This window comes from Etheostoma spectabile, chromosome 5, assembly GCF_008692095.1.
Source record: "Etheostoma spectabile isolate EspeVRDwgs_2016 chromosome 5, UIUC_Espe_1.0, whole genome shotgun sequence".
In the NCBI taxonomy this organism is placed as follows: Eukaryota; Metazoa; Chordata; class Actinopteri; order Perciformes; family Percidae; genus Etheostoma; species Etheostoma spectabile.
The window spans coordinates 8,999,497-9,020,153 of record NC_045737.1 but is presented as its reverse complement, the minus strand read 5'-3'; the positions used below and the strand labels follow the sequence as shown (position 1 = coordinate 9,020,153).

General features: G+C 44.8%; 1 protein-coding gene across 3 annotated transcripts in view; it reads left to right on the top strand.

The window, feature by feature from the left end:
* The window catches only part of setbp1 (SET binding protein 1), a 34,332-nt gene that overhangs the window by 1,026 nt on the left and 12,649 nt on the right, over positions 1–20,657 (top strand). For 2 of the 3 annotated variants that reach the window (XM_032515664.1, XM_032515666.1), the window contains exons 2-3: positions 5,853–6,439; positions 19,910–20,331. In XM_032515664.1, coding sequence (XP_032371555.1) covers positions 6,011–6,439; positions 19,910–20,331 — 851 coding nt within the window. In that variant the 5' untranslated portion in view covers positions 5,853–6,010. Of the gene's footprint in view, positions 1–4,462; positions 4,573–5,852; positions 6,440–19,909; positions 20,332–20,657 lie in introns of those variants that run through there. The other variant, XM_032515665.1, reaches the window with a different exon arrangement.

Below are 20,657 nucleotides of genomic sequence, written 5' to 3'. Positions count from 1 at the left end.
CTTTTTTACATGCTAGCCTACCTAAACCTATATGTAGTTTTTTTGTTGTTGTTAATCTTATGTCTGTACCATTTTATTCTTTAATTGACATGAAATATGTAGAATTGCTTGTATTCGCATGCCAACAAATTCCGACCAAACACACGCACGAGTGGACGTAGCCTACTCACAGCACCACGCGCACATTCACGCACGTAGACACGGACCACCCCAAACAATCCTGTACCACTCAGCCTCCATCCATTATTACTGTGTAATACCACGGCAATTTTCGCAATACGATAAAACAGCTGATTGGGTCAATGGGGAAAAGGGTCCACTATACACATTGATCCAGGATCAGCTAAACCACTGCTGTTCACGTTCTTAGTTCATATGTTTTCTCTACTTGGGTGAACCTCCCGCATCTTCACTGACATGATAGTCCATCACATAGCATCACTAGTCTCTGACATGCAGCGAGCAGATGGTTGTTTCTCCTTCAGTCTTGCATGAGTTATGTCACATTTAACTGAAGTCTATCCTATGTGGTTGGATGTGGTTTTTCTATTTGTTGTGGTCAATTTGTAGAGGCTGTTAGAAAGACAAATGCCACATATATGATGTCAAGTGCTGTTGAAGTTGCAATGTTATGCATACTTAGTATGGCAGGAGTGTGTTTCATTCCTCACTTTGCATTCATTCTGTTTCGTTTTTTTTATTTGTAGCACATAGACATGCCACCATAGTCTACAGCGCTCTGGCTACATTTATCAATAGCTGATCAGTTTCAGGTGGATGTCAGAAATGGTGCGGCCAAAAGTGATAGCCGTGCTTTGGCTGTGTGGAGGAAGGTGATTGGTGAAAGTGAATGGCAGTATGCCACTGTTATCAGCAGCCCCCAGAAACCTCTGTCACAACCACAGCACCAGAAGATAAATTGACAAGCCTGGATGAGTCAGGGAAAGTGTGGAAAAATAGCCAGGTCTCCAGGATATATGGGATTGAAGATGTGGAAATGAGCACTGGATGAAAAAGAAAAACAAGGGGCGTGAGAAGAGAGGCAATTGTGAGAGAAGTGCGTGACTAGATGGAAAGAAATGGGGTTGAAGGATGGATAATAGAGGTGATTTAGACTCTGAGGGAACCATCGATCTTGTCTTGTTAACAGGTTTTGGGGAGTTGAAACTCTGGCAGTGTTTTTGTGGCATGAAAGTCTGAAGCAGGCTATTAAACCCCCTATTAAGTAATGAGATGCCCATGACACCTTAAAATAAAGCACGAGAAATCGATTAGGTGTATCCCCTTCTGAGCTGGATACCTTTGGGTCGAAGTAGGATCACAGAGGGGGAGGAGGGAATGTGAACACCATCCAAGGACAAATCTAACTGTTGGCAGGCTCTCTTAACAGAACATCAGCACTGGAGCACCTTTTGGCAGAGCACACAGAAAGAGGGAGGGTGGGAGAGGTAGGAGGTGGAGGGTAAAGGAAAAAGGTAGCACGGAGAAGAGGAGAGAGAACAGAGGTTTGGGGAGGGGGTGAGGTAAGGGAAAGGAGGAAGACAGTTGGGGAGAAGGGGAGGTGTTTTTGCTGACAGCCATTTTGTGGCTTCTGCTGCAGTTAAAATGGTTTAACATTCATCTGCTTCTGCGGGGTAGTTAGGTGAGGATGGTTTTTAGTGCTACCTGGCATATGGCTCATCCAGAGGAGTGTGTGCATGTGGGACTGCACAGAGCGCCTGCAAGGCCATCATTTTCTATTATGGTACTTTATGATTGTCCTTCTAGCTGCCCTACAGCTGAACACATCCTTGTGCCATCCATGCTGAACTGGGGAGAGAAAGGGTTTTATTCTGTATTTCAAATCCAATTTATTCATAGTGTATTTCTTATACACTCTTTGATGTGGACAGGCTAAAAAGATGGCTTCCTTCACCTTACTCTGCTCTGAGGCAGGGGACTAATAGACTTCCAATTTAAAAACTCATGCTCGTGCCCACTGGATTTGGAAGTATTAAAAGACAGGGGCCATTCCCTTTGATTTGTCTTCAACCAAAGATTGGATCCTTATAGATACACTGGTTTACGTGATTGCCCCTTCACTAGAGGGCTGGAATAAAAGACAAAAAAAGAGATAAATGAAAAATGAAAATGGCAGACAGACAATGTTCATCATCCCTCTGAGATCTACAGCCAGGGATGGCCTAGCCTCTACTACACTCTCACATCAAAGAAAGGGGGGGGCAGGGGGGAGAGACTCTTCACCTTGTGCAATCACATGGGCGTTTGGTGTGCTTGTGGATGTGTAAATGGGTGTGCCTGTGTGTGTGTGTGTGTGTGTGTGTGTGGTGTGTGTGTGTGTGTGTGTGTGTGTGTGTTTGTGTGCGCGCACATCTGTCTGCATGTGTGTATGAGCTATTTGTGAGTCCACCTCAGGCACTGGGGCTGTTGGGTATGCAGCCTTAAAAGGTTGTGTTTCTGCTGCCATCCCTCTCTCCCTCTTTCTCTCTCTCTCTGTGTGTTTCTCACTCACACTCAGACACTACCTCTGTCTTGTCTGTGTCTCTGTATCATACGCCATCTCTGTTCTGTCCATCTGTATTCCATTATCAATTCTTTATCATAATTGTTTTCAAAAGACAAGGCAAAATGTTGGAGGAGTGTCTCATTCACTGCCTTTCACATCCAGCACAGGGAATAACCTTATGCTATTTGAGAGGGATGCTGGTTAGCGCTGTTAGTTTTGAGAACATAATAAAGCTATTTATGCAGTGAGTCTGGTCTCTTACAATCACCCTGCTGTCTGAGGCAAGTTGAGGTGTGTATGTGTGTGTCAGTGTGTTTGTGTGTGTAAGAGAGAGAGAGAGAGAGGAGAGAGGAGACAGCGAGGCTCAGGGTAGGCAAGGGAGGCCCGAGGAGGGGTCAGACTTACATAAACTCTCAGCCTGTCTGCCAGTAACAGAGAACTATCACAGCTTAGGGCAGCGAGCAGGGAGGGAGGAGGAATAGTCATGACCCAGCTAAGTAGTTTAGAAAGTAATGGCCCAGAATGTAGATTGCCCTAATGTATGACGCCATTTTGTTGTCATACTGGGTTATGGTTGGGGTAGTGAGTCTTAAGAGAACCACCCAAAGTGGATAGGTTTCTCCTAGATGTGTGATGTGTGACGGTGTGGTTGTGGTTGGCAGCTGTCTCTTTTTCCTGTCATTGTCCTCAGTCACATGACAGACAGGGTGGCTTTCACACATGCCATGAGGGCGAGTCACCAAGCTGACATTAGGGACTGGGAGGTTCCTGGAGGACCAAACATGGGCATGTGGGCACTGTACGATCAGGTTGGGACTGAGCCTAGACTCGCTATCTTTTGGTTATCCCTGTAAAATTTTGAATCCTGAGAAGTTACTAAAACACCAAAGTTGTTATGTATGATTTTGTCCATTAAATGCAAGCCTGTACTGTATATTACTGCTGACCATTTCCCCAAGAATACCATACCAAACTTCCAGGCAGTCAGTGGTTTATATTGGTTTTAGTGTGAAAATCATCTTGCTAAAACTTTTCTGAAATAGGTAATCTATCAAACTGAACATGTAGCCTCCTTTATTTTTGCATCAATTTTACTGATGGCTGTAACCCCTGTTGTCTTGTGGTTGTGCAGTGAGCAGGGTATGTTTTGAGGACCGTGTTTAGTGAAAGAATGATCAGGGAGGCTCTGACATGTGATATTTTAGACTGCCAAAAAGCATTACACTCCAAATCTTTGTTGTCTTGAAATCAAACTCAAAAGACAAACAATGACAGTGTAGAAAGAACAACGAGAAGTCGGTAGTTTCTTGCGTGAAATAGGTTGCTGTTCACCTTTTGAGGATTACCCGACGGCAACAGCAGGGAATCATTTACAGAACAGTCCTTCCTCAAAAGGGAATATGTGAAAATAATGTGAGTTCAACATAAAAATTAAGCCGACTAAGGACTCAAGTTCCTTTTCAATACTGCACTTAATGAATGAAAATGGATGACTTCCAGGAAGGTTTGAAATCAATCTGAAAACTAGTAAGCTTTGGAAAATTGCTGGCAGTATAATGTTGGCCATGTGGTATAAGTGATGTGGAATTCATAAGCTTAAACATGCAAAACCAGTGTTATAGTCCTTTAAGTCTTTTTCATACTTAGCCACCATGGGGCTTGCAGAACCTACACCAATAACCCTAATGAGTCAGTGGTTTCAGATTGATTTTATTGACTTTATTGATTGACTTTACAGCTAAAGAGAGGGTTTGTAGAAACAAACCTTTTCATTTTTATTTAAATCTACCAAATGCAGAAGAAAAATGACTAACCATTGACTTAGACCTTAGGGTTGGACAATGTTTATGTGCAGTCTTTAACTGAAATACCGCTGTGGATTATGATTATTCAATCACACTGTAATCACGGGGTAGCATAGTGGTGCAGTGTTTAGTACTTTTGCCTCACAGCGAGAAGGTTAAATTGTGGACTCCAAATTGCCTATGTGTCCACTGTGATTGGTGGTGACCTGCCCTGTACCCTCTTGCCCAATGTCAGCTGGGATCCTTTAAAAGGATAAGCGGGTATATCTGGATGGATGGACTGTAAGCATGTGCTGTGAGGCCTGTTGGGTATTATGTTGGGGATCAGCTGTTAGTACAGTAGCGTGGGCTGGTACAGGAGTGCACACAGTGAAAACACACACACACACAAACACACTCAGTATATGCTGCAAACCTTTTGTGCTCTTAGGTCATTGTAAGTCTGCAGCAAGTGCTAAGCTTTTACTTGAGTCATGTCCGCAGGTAGTGGTCTAGTCTGGGTTCACATGAGTGTAAATGGTGTCAGTCTAAGCTCAGTGTGTAAGACAGAATTCCCCACTCTCAGCTCAGTCATGCCTCATGTCATATTGACTGATGGGATTCCCTCGAGCAGTAGTGAGAAGTGTAGTCCAGTGTTTGTTTTGGTTGCTTTCTGTTTATAAGCCTGGGTGTAAGTAAGACTGTGTAAGTGCATATGTGTGTTGATGTAAGTATGTAATATATATCTGCACCGGCATGTGCAATGATCCAAAAAGGAAAAAGTGAATCCTGTGAGAAATGGCTACGACAACTCTAGAGAGAAGAAATAGCAGCAGTGGCGAATAAGTGTACTCGGTGACAGCAACACTGTCATTTGTATGTGTATTTATGTGCATTCAGTTTTTCATGCATGTGTGTATCAATGCCAATGCATGTGTGTGTAAAACAGTTCAGACGCTGTTTTTTCCAGACCAGCTCGTAAACCACATCTGGGGAAAGAATTTAGATTCCTTCCCTCCGTCTTTCTCTGCTGCCTTCCTTTCTCCCCATGTGTGATTCCCTCCCTCCTTTCCTGCTCTGGTGAAAGGAAAAAACAGAAGTCAGCTTCTTTCATTTTTTCTAGCTTGTGTCCTCAGACTAACTTCAGCCTGGTTTTAGAGCAGAGAAGAGGAATGTCTTATTTTGCACACTGATCACTCTAGTGTTTGCACGCTCTGCTTCAGATCTGTCAGGGGATAGAAGGAAAGGGAGGGAGAAAAGGATTAGCAAAGAGTGAGTAAAGGAGAGAGTAGGGAGAGAGGAAGGCAAGTGGTAGTGGATGTCAAAAATGTGTTTGTTTATGCGAGGTACAAAATGCAAATGAGAGCGCAGCAGCATGCCCCCACAGTTCTGTGATGAGCTTGTGTGTTTGTCTTCATACATAATAGGCAGCTAATAATGTTGATGACAGCAGACAGGCCTGTGTTGAGAGGTAGAATGGAATAGAAGCTATGGGGATGACAGGACTCTGTCTTAGTAGCTCTTCTTTTCGTCATCATATCATTTACCTGCTCTCTCCGCAGACTGTCCCTGGCTTCGCTGTGTTCCTGTGGGACAACCAACCCAACCCCAGTAGCTGATTGACAACAACCAACCAGCCCGACAGATTACTGTTCTCTATCTTCCCATTGGCTGGCTGCCACAGCTTCCCCCATCCTGACTGGCTCTGGCTGGAGTGTGGATGGAGCCAAGGGATCTGGTTGGCTCGGCCCGACCCAAAGAGGCGGAGTTACAAGGAGGCAGGGTGGGGCCAAATGAAGAGGACCAGGAAGGAGCAGGGGGCATCAGTTTGGCACGCAGTGATGACGTGATTAACGGTGCCATCAGCGAAGGGGAGGGGCTAGAGGAGCAGGTAGAAGGGCTTCTGGAGGAGCAGGAGTTCTCCATCAAGGAAGCGAGTTTCCAGGAAGGAAGTCTAAAGCTGAAGATTCAGACCACCAAGCGCACCAAGAAGCCCCCCAAGAACCTTGAGAACTACATTTGCCCACCGGAGATCAGGATGACCATCAGACCTCCGGTTGGAGAGGGCAAAGGGGGGCGTCAGGGACGGACAGGAGGCGGGGCAGGGCGCGGCCAGAAAGACGATGAACGAGGACCCCCCAGAAAAAGGGTAAGTCACCATCCCTGGAAGTGCTGTATTTCACGTACAGTATGTTTTTCACAGGTGTAACTCCTTCTTTCTATCTCAACATCTTTGAATGGACTGCTCCCTCTCTCATACACTCTACCTCTTTCTTTACCTCTCTCTCTCTCTCAGTAGCTCGTTTCCCTGCTTGGTTACACAGGGTCAAAGTTTGCAGTGTAATTGAAACCAGTCATGGCTAGCTGAGATCACAGTGACAAACACACACACACACACACACACACACACACACACACACACACACACACCACACACACACACACACACACACCACACACTCACACACTCACATAGGAGCTGAGAATAGGGCTGACATAAGCAAGTGACAGCTGGTGTCTGCTCTCTCCATTTGTGGTCATATATACGGCGACCTCTCCTCTCCTCTCCTCTCCTCTCCTCTCCTCTCCTCTCTCTCCTCTCCTCTCCTCTCCTCTCCTCTCCTCTCTCTAACAAAATCAGTTCTTGTGGGTCACGCCCCTTCATCCCCCTCCCCCATCACACCCGTTACACACTTCACCGTTGTTTGGTGTGTGTGTGTGTGACACTGTGTACGTACAGGTCCTTGGGGGAATCTAGTGTTTGTAGTATGTGTTGACCTACACAGTGGTGTGTGTGTGTCTAAACCTGAAAGCCATCGCAATATCACTGAGCTTGACAGGCCCAGCAGGAGCGAAGGCGTCATGTTGTCAACATGATGCTGGGCCGCATTTTGCTATGTTGTCCTTCAGTCTTGTGGTGTTAACTTAAATTCAAGGGGCTCACGAGGTGTTTGCATGGTCAGATATATCCACTCTATGTCTGTGTTCAAGAGGGGTCTGATGCAACCCCCAAAAAATAACCAATCAACATAATCAAGGATCTGTTATTGAGGGAAATTTCAACATGTCTAACCATCATGTCATATAAAAACCACACCTTTTCAACTGAAAATTGTCTAAACTAAATTTGAACGAAATATAGTAGTCAGCTTATGTGCCACTCATACTCTCAATAGGCTATCTGTAGTGTCATGAAGCCAGATATATACAGATGTATTGTACGTACTTTACATTACTGTTTCCCAACTTGAGGGGTTGGAAACCAAAAAAAAAAGGAGTTGGAAGATTAATCTTAAGGGGTCGCAAGATAATTACCAAGAGAGGCAGAAAAAACATATTTCTGCTTCACAAAGGTTTTCTGCTAATCATTTTTTCTAATGAATTACCGGATCATTTTAGTTCCTCAGGGCTCTAAACAATTTTGATAAAGCATGGTTGGTTGAACTAATAAAAACCAGTAGGCATTTGTAATAGGTGACAAGGGGTTGGAAATACATTGTGTTGGGTTTTTACAATAAAATGGAACATTTGGTGAAATCACCAAACTTGTGCTTAAAGTCTGAGTGGTGATTCAAATACGAAATTGCAACTCAATTGGAACGGAAGTATGTGGGTTTTGCTTTGTCAATGTTAGCTAGTTGTTTGCAGGATGCGTATTTTCACCACAGAGTAGACTATGAAGAGGTTTGACCTGCTGTCGCATTTCTGTAAATAAAGGCATGTTTACCACTAAAATGTTCATTTTAAATCCATGAGTGAGCTAAACCCTGCACTCTGAAATTTGGGCAGCCATTCCTAAGCTGGTACCATCGGTCCCCATTTGGAAGCCTACTGCTACAGTATGATTGACAGAGGTTGTCATAGTGACAGGGGTAGCAAGCTGGTCTCTATTGAGATTTTAGGTTTGGGGAGGGGAGGATGTGTTGGTGTTGATTCAGATCAGTTTCAACTCTTCATCCCCTACACTCTGTCCCTCAATCACATCCCCCTTCCCCCTTCCCTCTACCCCCTGCACCCCCTGCACCCCCCTACATCCTTTCTCTCCATCCACCCATCACCTGCCACCCCAAGGGTGTAATACAGGCAGGCTCACTGGAGAGGAACGGGTTAAAGAGAGAGGCTGGGCTGCGTTCTGTCTCTCTGTCTCCCTTGCGTGTGGGTGTTTGTGCGTGTGTGTGTGTGTGTGTGTGTTGAGGTTAAATACTCTCTTTGTGGTGTGTGTGAGGCTGAGTGTCAGGAGGGGAGGGGAGGTGAGAGGGGGAGCAGATGGACAGCCTCTCTGCTGTATTGTGTCCATATCTACTCTTTCCCTCTTTTTCTCTTTATCTTTTATCTGTCCCGCGTTCTCCGCTTTTCCCCTCAGTCTTTTCTTCCCTCATGTCTTCCTCTTTTCACTCACTCTTTTTTGCCACTCTTTTCTTCCTCTTCCTCCCTCATTCACTCTCTGTTGTCTTGTAGCAGATGGCAGCGTGGGCAGCAGCAGCAGCAGCAACAGAGCAGAAGCCAGAGTGTGAGTCGGGGATGGGGAGAGGGAGAAGGGGGTTGTGGAAAGAGGAGGAGGAGAAAGGAGGTGGGGGTCAGGCATATGGAGAGCCTGGTTAAGGGGCCCCCTCAGAGGGAGTGTGTATGTGCGTGTGGTAGTGTGTGGTGAATAGAGAAGGGGGAGAGGTAGGATACAATAGATGCCCATTAAGACACAGAGAGAGATTTGACTCTAATAGACAGAGAAGGGAAGAGACAGACAGACAGATAAGTAGGCAAACATGTAGGGTGGCTTCTCTTCTCTTTTCTTCTCTTCTCTTCTCTTGGGGAAACTGACATTCCAGCATCAAATAGTAACAGGACACAGCAAACAATAATTGTAATAAACATTAAAAAGCAAATTATATGGGATTACATAGTGAGTGTGAGAATGCCCTAAAAATATATATTCAATTGTTTTTTTTTATCACATTTTATAGATGACAGTTGTGACTCTACAGCTGTCCACAATCTTATTTTACTGCTGTCTATTGAGTAAACTACTTAGCGTTCATTATGTGAATGATCAAACAAGGGAGTGATTTTGGACACAGCCATACCGAAGAGAATAGAAAAATATGCCATTTCCCAGTCTGAAAAGGAATCATACCCACCTATCATCTTCATAGCAGGCATCTATAACTAGAGAGAGGTCAATGAGCAGGCGCCTTGTGTCAGGGGACAGACCCACACACATACACACAAACACACACACACCACACACACACACACACACACACACACACACCACACACACACCACACACCCCACCACACACACACATAAATGGGATACGATGGGCTTCCCTTCTCTGTCTCCAGCTGACATCACACACATGCCGAACGTCCCCTCACACACAGCTCTTTGTCTGGGCACGCTGTGTGTGTTTGGAAGATGAATGTGTGTGTTCTAACGGATTGGGTCTTGGGTCAACCACTGCATCACTTCTCCAGACACACATGCCCACACGCACACACATAGACCCAGTTATCAAGGCGATGCCAACACATGGAGGAGGTTACGCAAGGTAAAATGCATCTCTCTCTCTCTCTCTCTCTCACACACACACAGACACACAGACACACAGACACACACACACACACACACACACACACACACACACACACACACACACCACACACACACACACACAAATCATGTTGAGCAGTGATTGCAGTTAGAGAGTGTTTTCCTGGTTATCTGTCCAGTTCTCTGGACGTGCCAAATGTGGCTCTTAATCCATTTCACTATCTGTGGGGAAAGATAAGCCAGAGCTTTTCCAGGAGTTCAGGCCAGGCTGTGTGTTGTTGTTGTACGTGTGTGTGCGAACGTGTATGTGTAGTAGTGCTATATACGAAACCCTGACGCTAGACACACACTTATCTTGTCTTGACAGCCCCTCTGCTTGGTGGTCCCTGGCTGTGTGTGTGTGTATGTGTGTGTGTGTGTGTGTTGCTGCTTGGTGGTCTCTCAGCGTGTTTGGGATTATTATGTGTTTTTATTATGTGTAGTCAAGTGCATTCACAAGGAAATTAATGCTGCCACGCCAAGTGTGTGTGCATGCTATACGTTCACATGCTTATGTGTGAAATGGTTAGCCGTTTGATGGGAGCTTTTTCTTCCCTGGCGGTTGAGATGGCGGTTGGTGACCTGAGGGACTTGATGAGCTCATAAAATAGGAGTGAGTGTGTGTATGTCAGCATGTGTGCATGTGTGTGTTGAAGCATTGTACTTACCCACAAGGAGCAATCCTTGACTGATTTATGAAAGTGTATGAACATGAAATAGTCACCTATAATATGGCCTGACCAAACTGTCACCCAAACTGTGATATTGGACTTTTTTCTGTGTCATTTAAGTGAAAATGGCCAGGCTTTTATTTTGGTGTGTGTTTGTGTGTGTGTGTGTGTGTGCGCGCGCGCGTCCTCAGTGTGCAGTCTTTGAGAGTGGAGCTGGGAATGCTTTAAGGGGCGTTTCCCTGTGGTCAATGGGGGATGGGACATGTGTATGCTTGTGTGTGCGTGTGTGTGTGTGTGCTTATATGCTGGGGAGGGGTGAGTGATTTAGCACCACTGAAACACCAGCTGTCCATCTGTGTCTGACCCCCATACACACTCTGTACACACTTGAAACACACACCGACACCCACACTCAAGTCGCACACATGCACGTCGCACACGCACTCTCCTCGCATCTAACCTCTGATCTGCCTTTGAGTATCTCTTAAACCGGAAGAAAGTTCAGGCAAAACACAATCTGTTCTACTGTCCTTCCTCCCACCAAACGCACGCACACACACACACACAAACACACACACACACACACACATACAAATATACACACACTTGACTCCACATTACACTAAGCAAGATTGCTCCCTAATCAGCTCTGCAGCAGTGCTAGTGCTGCAGTGTATCCACAATGAATGACTCTGCAAGGTCACTCCTAGTGAGCACACGTACATGCACACACCCAGACACACATTGTCACACAAAACAACACTGGAGGCTGGCAGAAGAAGAGATGAACTTCGACCCTGCCGGACATTCAAAAGTCGAGGTGATAGCTGGAATTCACATTTGTGTAAGCCTCCGTTTTTGTGTGTGTGTGTGTGTGTGTGTGTGTGTGTGTTGTATTGTTTGTTTGTGTGAGTGGGTCAGGGTTGAGACAACTGGAGTCTGGCCTTTGCTTCCTTACCCTCAGGGCTGGATTTGGTGTCTATGTGTGTGTTGGTGCTGACCATTTGGTTGGAACTGTAGCTAATTTCTCAATCGGACACACACATACCATCTTCTCAATCTGTCCCAAAGGTCAAGCCCTATTCATTCGCTATTGTGCCCAGTCCCAGTGGGTTGCTGTTCCTCTTCAGGCAGATGCAGGGAGACTATAATAGCCAGTCTAGCTCAAGTTACATTTTACATTTTTAGGAATCACAATAAGATTTTAAGGATGCTTTACAGCTGATAGTCTTTTTCACACCAGTAAGTAGTCCTTCCTAAAATTATACCAAACTAACTTTGTGTAGTAAAAGAACACCACAGCCCTCCGGCTATAAAGATAACAACAATAAGGAAAAGCCTAAATCCAAGTAGTCATGGGTTTTTCATGGCAACATCAATATAAGAGTAGACTCTATAAAAAACCTGAATTTGGTTTTTGGACAGCGGTTGACTGTGACTCACATAACTGTGGGATTATCTGGAGGGCTGCCATGTTTAATGTCTTCTGCGGTCACGGGTGATGTTGAGTCACAGCATCATGTGTTCTTGGTGGCTGCTTTGTTAGTGTGGCTCCATCATGCCTCTGCCTCTGTGGTTAGTCAGTGTGTACGTGTGTGCCTGCATGGATGTGTGTGTACACACGGAGGAGTGTATTCTGTGGTTTTGAGAGGACATCCAGCAGGGATAGATGGGGATGTTTGGTGCCGGGAGGGGAGGAAAGTGGATGATTGGAGTCAAAGTAACGGAGAAGCAGGCGCAGAGTATTGACTTTCACTGTGTCTCACTTGAAGCGTAAGTGTGTTTGTCAGTGAAATCTGATGGCCCCATCAGCTGCCTGGGACGCGCCTGTCAGAAGGGTGGTGTGTGTCTGAAAGCAAAAGAGATGACCGTGGAGAGGTGGTGTTCAACACTCCTTTTACAAAAATCTTTTTTCAGGCTTTCACGCACTTTTCACTGGCTTTATTGGCATGCCACTATTTTATTTTAGTTTATAAATTTTGGATAGTTGGTTAAAATACATACTTTATTCAGACGCAATCACCATTTTGTGGTATAAAACATTTTAACATTAACAAAAACTAATCATACAAATAATTAAAAAGCCTTTAAGCCCTGGGCATTGTGTGTTTGTGTGTGTCATTGTGCCCAGTTCTCTGCTCCTTTTCATGTCTTTGTAGAAGGCTTTGTAAAATAATCTGTCTGTAGTTCTGCTGTTTATTTATGCTCGTTGTCTCTTAAGTATGGATGCAGACATGAATAAATGATATAAATGTGTCTGTCTGTCCTTCTGTCTGTGTCTGTCCCTTGGGGCGGCTCAGACTAAACAAACAGCTGTGTTTATGAAGCAGGGAAGAGCCACAAGGGTCTTCTGTTTAGTGGTCCATTTCAACACTCACAACACACACAGACACACACACAGACACACACACACACACACACACACACACACACACACACACACAACACACACATACACACTCCCAAATGCCCTGCGCTCCTCATCTTTTACCTGCCCTGCTCTGTTGCATTTTTGCCCCTTTGTGCTTTCTGCCCTGCTCGGTCTCTCTCTCTCTCCTCTCTCTCTCTCTCTCTCTCTCTCTCTCTATTTTTCTTTCGCCCTCTCTGTCTCTGCCCCCTTTGCTCAGCGTAATGCTCGCTTGCTCTCAGACCGAGAGGAATGCCACTCCGTGTGACCTTTCACCTACAACAAGAAGGGGTGCCGGTTGAGACAAGGGAGCGAGGGTGCAGCTGCAGGCATGTGCCCAGGCCTGGAAAGAAACACACAGACACACATAGCCAGGTTGATAGCTGAGATACACACTCTAATTCTGGCATAGGCTTGTTTGCACTAATGCAGTTCTAGATGTGGCGCACTGCTTCTCCCGCCTCTCTTTGTGCCCGTCTGAGAAAGTGTAGGATGCTGTGCTTGGTCTCTGTGTGCATGTGAACGTGCGAGTGGAGTGCAGCCTCATACAAAGACATTATTGTTGGTGCGAGGGGGCCTGAGGGGAGGCGGGCAGTCTGATTGGTTAAGACTATTGTGTCTCACTTTGTCCATTCTCCCTGTCACTGAGGATGTCATAAAGTGGCTCTCTAGCTCTCTCTCTAGCATGCTGGGGATCATCTGAGGACTTGAGATATTCACAGAAATATGTAGACAAAGCAATGAAAGTGTTACTTTACATGCTTTAAACTTGAATTGAAGTCTCAAGAGTTGTTCTTCAAGACACAGTACATGTCTGTTTGTAAGAATCACTTTATAGAAAACTATTTGCGCTCTATTAGTGCTGCAAACAATGATTATTTTTGTTATTGATTAATCGGTTGGTTTGATTGTTCAACCTATAACATCTCATAAAATAGTGAAAAAATTTGATAAAATTAAGAAAAGCGTAAATCCTCAAATTTGTGAAGCTAAAAACAGGCTAAACCCAACTATGAAATACTAAAAGAAAAGTTAATTCAACTTTGTGTTCTGACCATTAATTAATTGATTAGTTTCAGCAGCACAATCAAGTGTGACTATGTGTTTCCTTTGCTTTGCTTTATCAAATCGGAAAGTCAAAAGACATTTAAAGTTTTCAGTATAACAGAGCATCATATGGTAATGGAGACACCATTAATTTAGTTTTTATCTCCCAAATATGCACAGGAACGCACAGGTGATGTGGTAATTTCTTGTTGAGTATTGCCTCAGTAACTAGACAATGACGCATTAAGTGCATTATTTTTGAATAACTAATCAGTGCGTGAGGCTTCGCTGTTACAGACCACTGTTTGCTAGAAAGGAAGTGTTTAATCTCGGCACCGCTTCTGTCTTGAATTACCCATCATTCCACACAGGAAGCCATCCCTTAGGATTTAGAGCAGCTCATTGGTTGTTAATTGTTTCCTGTTGTACAGAAGTGGTACGATTGGGTCATATGGTGCACAGAGCGCTGTGAACAACACGTTCCTTTGGTTTTGTACTGTCTGTTGTGCACGTGTGTGTAGGTGTGTGTAATTTACTTTCCCAATAGATGAATTGATTTAACAGCATTCTGTCTATTCATGAATCACTCAAACCTCTGTGTGTGTGTGTGTGGTGTGTGTGTGTGTGTGCGTGCGTGCGTGCGAGTTGTGTGTTTGTGTGTGGCCAGTCTCTTTGCTTGTGTATATTTTCTTTGTGCCGAGCATTAACGCTGACTGAAATGCATAATGCTGTCACTGGAGGTACAGCCACGTCCATGAAAGGAACAATTGGTGCATAATCGCTGCAATAATCACTATGAAAAAACTCTTCTAATGTGGTCCTTAGTACCATTCACACACACACACACACACACACACACACACACACACACACACACACACACACAAAACACACACCATTAATGCTAATAGCGGGGATTAGATGTATACTTTGTGTAGCATGTAAATGTGTTTGTCATTAATGTGTGGGTGAAAACCTCCAATTGCACCGTAATAACGTGCTTCAGTTCGGCCAATCACATGCTTTTGTTCAGATTGAGTCATCTACGTCTGAGCGTGTCTGCAGAGAGTGTGACAAGGAGACTCTTGGGTGTTTCGCTGCTATCTTTAGGAGCACTCCAATCTGAAGGATTACTGCTGTGGACGTAGGAGGGAACATTTTGCTTAGGACCTACTGCTGTGCAAGAAATCTGGCTTCTGCCTTGCAGTTAGCTAAAGGACAGATGTACTGTAGATTGAATGCTTGATCATGCCCAGCTCAGAAGTAACAACATGCTGCAGATGAAAAGTGAGTTTTTACCTCAAATAAACAAGAAAACTGTAGCTGTGGGCTAAACACATAGTTGTGGAATTGCAGCATTAGTCCAAGAGCGGAAGTTTTGAATGGAGCCCAATTTCCAAACTTTCCCACCCAACTTTCCCAGAAGATGCTTTGGCTGGCAAGGATGCCACCAGATCTGAGATAGTGAAGCATTGGCTGAGGCAGCGGAAATAGACATACAGACACGCATGCACACAATTTTAAGCAGTGGGCTTGATCCCAGTGATCCACTAACTGTCCCACCTTGACACCCCCCTCATCTTCCCTCCCCCTTCGCCTCCCTCTTTTCTTCCCCTGCTGTGGCTCTCCTCAGGCGCATGAATGGAAGTCTTTATTCCGGGAGAACTGGTGGGAAGAACGACGAGAACGAGAAACAGGGATGGGGGGGGGGGGGTGGATGGCATTGAGGGAGGGGGGAGGTCTGTGAGAGTGGCCACAAGATCAACACAGTGCCTCTTTTCTCCTCCATCGCTTTTCCTCCTTTTCTCTGCACTCCTCCCTCCACCCTCCCTTCCTCTCCTTCTACCCCATTTTAAATGCTGTGGACACAAAGGCCGTGTTAGTATTCATGGTGTTTGTTTGCAGAGGAGCTGTGTGTGGTGTGTGTGGTGTGTGTGTGTGTGTGTGTGTGTGTGTGTGTGGTGTGTATGTGTGTGTGTGTGCAGAGCTGTCAGAAACACAGATCACAGCAAAGCAGCGCTCTGAATGGAGCTGGAGAGAAGGGGGGAGGGGGGTTAGTTCCCACAGGGGGAGAATGGTCAGCTCCAGAAAAGAGAAAAGAAGAAGAAAAGGAGGGATGTGATAAGGAGGGGGGGGGCAGTGCACAAGGCCACAGGGGCAGAGGGAGACGCCATGGTGTCAAAGCCAAGGAGAGTGTGTGTGACAAGGAGAGAGAGGGAAAAAGAGAGGATCATATCAATCATAAGGTTTCGGAGGGAACTAGTTGTTAACGGGTCTAGGCACCTCTCTTCTTGTTTTTCTGCTGGTCCTCATCTTCCCTCCCTCTCTGCCGCTCTCATTCTTTCAGTAACCCCCTCTCTCCCTCCCTTTCTCTCTCTCTCTCTCTCTCTCTCTCTCTCTCTCTCTCTCTCTCTCTGTCTTTCTGTGCCTCTTTCTCTTTGTGTGTCTGTCTGGACAGCTGCCCAGTTCCATACACAGGGAAAAATGAAACACTCTAACCACTGGGCGTGCAGCCAAATAAAAGGCTGCGAAAAACTATTTGAAGGGCAGCCTGTTTGTGTGTGTGTGTGTGTGTGTGTGTGTGTGTGTGTGAGAGTTTGTGTATATGTTTGCTGGTGTATACGTGCATTATATGTGTGCTGAGTTGTGAGATTTGGGTGTGCCTGTTTAGGGTGTTCTTTACCAGTATAATGGTGCAGCCAGAGTGCTGTGTGTGTGGTGTGGGGTGTGTGTGTGTGTGTGTGTGTGTGTGTGTGTGTGTGTGTGTGTGTGTGTGTGTGTGTGTGTGTGTGGGTGGTGTGTCAGGGAGAAGTTCCACTCTGAGTTTCAGTTTATTCAACAGTGGAAAAATGAGAGGCTGCAGGAGAGGAAAAGACTGGAGGGGCCGTCACATACCTCCCCTCACGTCAAACCGGAGGAGAGAGGGGCTCAGTGTTTTACATCCAGATCCCCATTTACAACTGCCTGTTGAGTGTGAACATTACATTCAGACATGCACACACACACACACACCTACACACACTTACATACACACACATTCGTCAGTAAATATGTGCTGACTCATTTGCAAAGTGCCTTTCAGTTGGGTGATTGCAGCAATTAGTCACATATTATCCATGATCTCCTCTGCTGCGTTCTGACCTTATCTGATGGTTACATCACCAGTGGAAAGGAATGTGCAGCTCCATATCTGCCTGCATTCTGGTGTTGGAGAGCCTTTGTTTGACTGGCTGAGACCAGTCCATGTTGTTACAGTGCTGACCCAGAGGAAGACATCCTTGAAATGGTTGTTGACCTAGCTGTGGAGTACGACCCTTAACCCCTGAACATAGCCCTGAGAGCCTCGAGGGAGGGAGAATGCATCAAATGGGTTCAGGACTAAACATGCCTTGGGTCTGTTTTGTGCTGGCCTTTCTTCTTATCTAAATTCTACCAGAGGGGACTTGTAGAAGGACAGTGTGGAAAAGGTTGAAGCCTCACAGCTCTTGTGCTTGTGGGCCGCTCCAGGGTCAGAGTCCATGCTAGTCCTGATTTTCCTGACCGCTGCCCCCTGCTGCAGCTCAGCAGTAGCACAGTCCTTATTCACACAGCACATGACAAGAGCAGGACAGTGTATGTACAACATAGAAGTATTAGAATCAGTTCTCTAAATACTAGCGATTGACTGATTATCAGCCCTGGCCAATTATTGAACCGTTTTTTGACAGTTTGCAAATTATCTGTATCAACGTTTTTTTTTGCCTGATAAACAATAAAGTTAATTAACTATAAAGTGTGCAACTTCGGCTCCACTACAGCTCTGTGTCTGTCCCTCTGCTTCGGTTTCACTCACCACTGAGTCTGACTTAATGTCCCACCCACAACACTATCTGACCATCTTTTACTGTGTACAATGTTGAAAGTTTCTAATTTATAAAATAAACTCTTAAAGAATTTTCATTTTCTCTATAAATGCATACTGGTTCCAAATATCAGTTTCATTAACTACTAGTAATCGGTATCTTACTTGAAAAAACAGTATTGGGCGATCTCTACCCAATACAGAAATGTCTTTCTGTGGTATTGGTGCAGCATACAGTACATGATAAGGACAAGACTTCCAATACAGTGATAAAAAAGTGCAAAACCAAAATTGAGAGAAGCTCCCTATGTCTTGCACACCTCTCTCTCTCTCTGTGTGTGTGTGTGTGTGTGTGTGTGTGTGTGTGTGTGTGTGTGTGTGTGTGTGGTCTCACACTCTAACCACCTCCATCTCCCTGTCTGTCTCTTTTTTTGTGCCCTCCTTTAACCTGAAACAGCAGGTATTCTAGGACAGGTTAAATGAGAAAGCATGTGTGTATCAGGTGTCTGTCATCTTATCCCTCTGTGGACTCACAGCGTCTCCTCTCTAGTGTCACCTTGCACACACACATTCAGTCTCACAACTGAAAGGATACCATAGCAGTGTGTTCAGGGGATGAATGAGAGTGTGCATATAAGCATGTGCATTTTCTTGTTTTGTTAATCATTTACGCTGCTTAGAGTTTGCTAGTGTGTGTGCAGTGTGTGTGTTTTCATCAGCGTTCATGTGCGTTAAACCTTTTTGCACCATGAGTATATGCAGCTTGCATCTAGCTGATAAACTGCTTCTGCAGCCAGTGTGGAAGTTCAAAATGAGTGTTAACTGCCTGACTGCTGATGGGACAGCAGAAAGAGGAAGAAAAAGGTTGGATAGTAATAGAGAAAGGATAGAGCAGAACAGGACATTATTTGTCAGGTAAAAGATAGAAGAGATGAAGTGCTTGTTCTCTTTGAAAATTTGTGTACTGAACTACAAACATTATATGTTTCATTACTGTGTGTGTATCTGCAAACTGGCAAGGTGCCGATCCAAGGCTAAAATTGGTTGCCTGACTGTGTTAAAACATTAGCATTGTGTGCTGCTATGTTTGAAGTTAGGATTTCGTAACTGTGTATATCTACTGTATGCATGTGACAGTGTGTGCGAGTGTGCGCTTGAATACATGTGTCTATATGCTGAGAGGCAGGCCTGTGGTTATGTTACATCTCCCTACAGCACCACAGAACTGTCTTGTTGCGTCATACTGAGTCTGTTAATAACAGGCTAAACCACAAAGGCCATCCGCTGCTCTATTTCTCATCTTCCAGAAGTACACTGATTATTCAGCAGTGGTACATTAAGTAGGGTTATGTTGTCTAATACAGTATATAAAGCTTTTACATTTTCAGTCATACAAAATCATACATGGACAAATGTTAACTGGGTACTGAATGATGAGTGACTTCAGATTTATTTCCATTCACTGGATGAATGTAGATAAACTGTGCCATAGTTTCAGGACATATATAGCATAAGTAGTTCAGGGGTTGGTCAGTATGACAGTGTAAGTTACAGTTGTAAACAGGAGAAATAAAGATAGTATATAGAAAAGGATTCTGTCTCTAGGGCAGTCAGGAGCTAGACTACTGTGTTTTATACTGTGTGCAGTCAGACACCCCCAACTCCATCCCCCCTCAGCTCTCACAGCATGCAACATCCTTGCCACAGGAATTTAATTGCTCTGTAAACAAGACTTTTGTTTTGTTGCACACTGTTTGCTCATGCACACAAGATGTTTTAAAAACTTCAGTCCTGTCGTGACAAGACAAAAGTGTCATATCAGTATCAGAGCACAACAAATCACTGATTTGATACGTACTGACACAAATAAACTGAATGTCGAAGTGGATGTTATGTATTATCTCTCTTACAGGCTGATGTAATGAAGACAGGAAATAGAGTAGTTGTAGTTTTATGATCATATTATGATATCATTTGTCTATCCCAGCAGCTATATAAAGCCGTCTTGTGATTGCAGTTTTTATGTAGTAACCAATCTTTGTTTCTCCTTTCTGTCGTCCCCAGACATACGAGCGCCAGTTCAGAATGCCTGAGCAGAGAGAGGGAGGCCTGCTGCAACTACTGGGAGATCACACTCTGCCCAAACACCAGCTTCGCAGCTCCCTCCCTCCTGCACACACACTCTCACACACACAGCAAACACAGCACACCCTCGTGCAGCAATTCCAACACCCTCATGCACATCAGCACCAAATCAATCCGGACTGGATTACGCCTGCAGCACCTTCAGCATCCCCGGCCAATCGTGCAGATTCTGAGCCAGCCAGGGAACTGGCAGGAGCCAGTCGGAGCTCTTTGCTTGATCCAGCCCAACCTTTCTCACGGACAGCGACACAAAGTCCCTCACCTCAGAGATCCCTGACTCCAGACCTGCAGTTGCCAGTGGTTACAGATGCCAGTATTCTCAACCTAACCTCTCTCAGCAGGTATGGTTCATTTATTTTCTTGTGTGGTAGATGTATCATGAGCCAAACATGATCATTAGAACAAAAATACTCCATCCAGTGCACTGCGGATGGAAGTGGATACAATGCTATATTGTGATATTTTGTGTAACAATATTATATATTTTTGGATTGTGATTCATTATTTGAATTTGACAGTCTCATTTGCAACAATAATACATATTTAAAGCTTTAGTGTGTAACTTTTTGATAATATTGAACGTCCATTACATTCAAGTCATTGCCAAATGAGTTGCTACAAAGCTTATTAAGACTATCAGCTCCTCAAAACTCTCTTTGTATTTCTG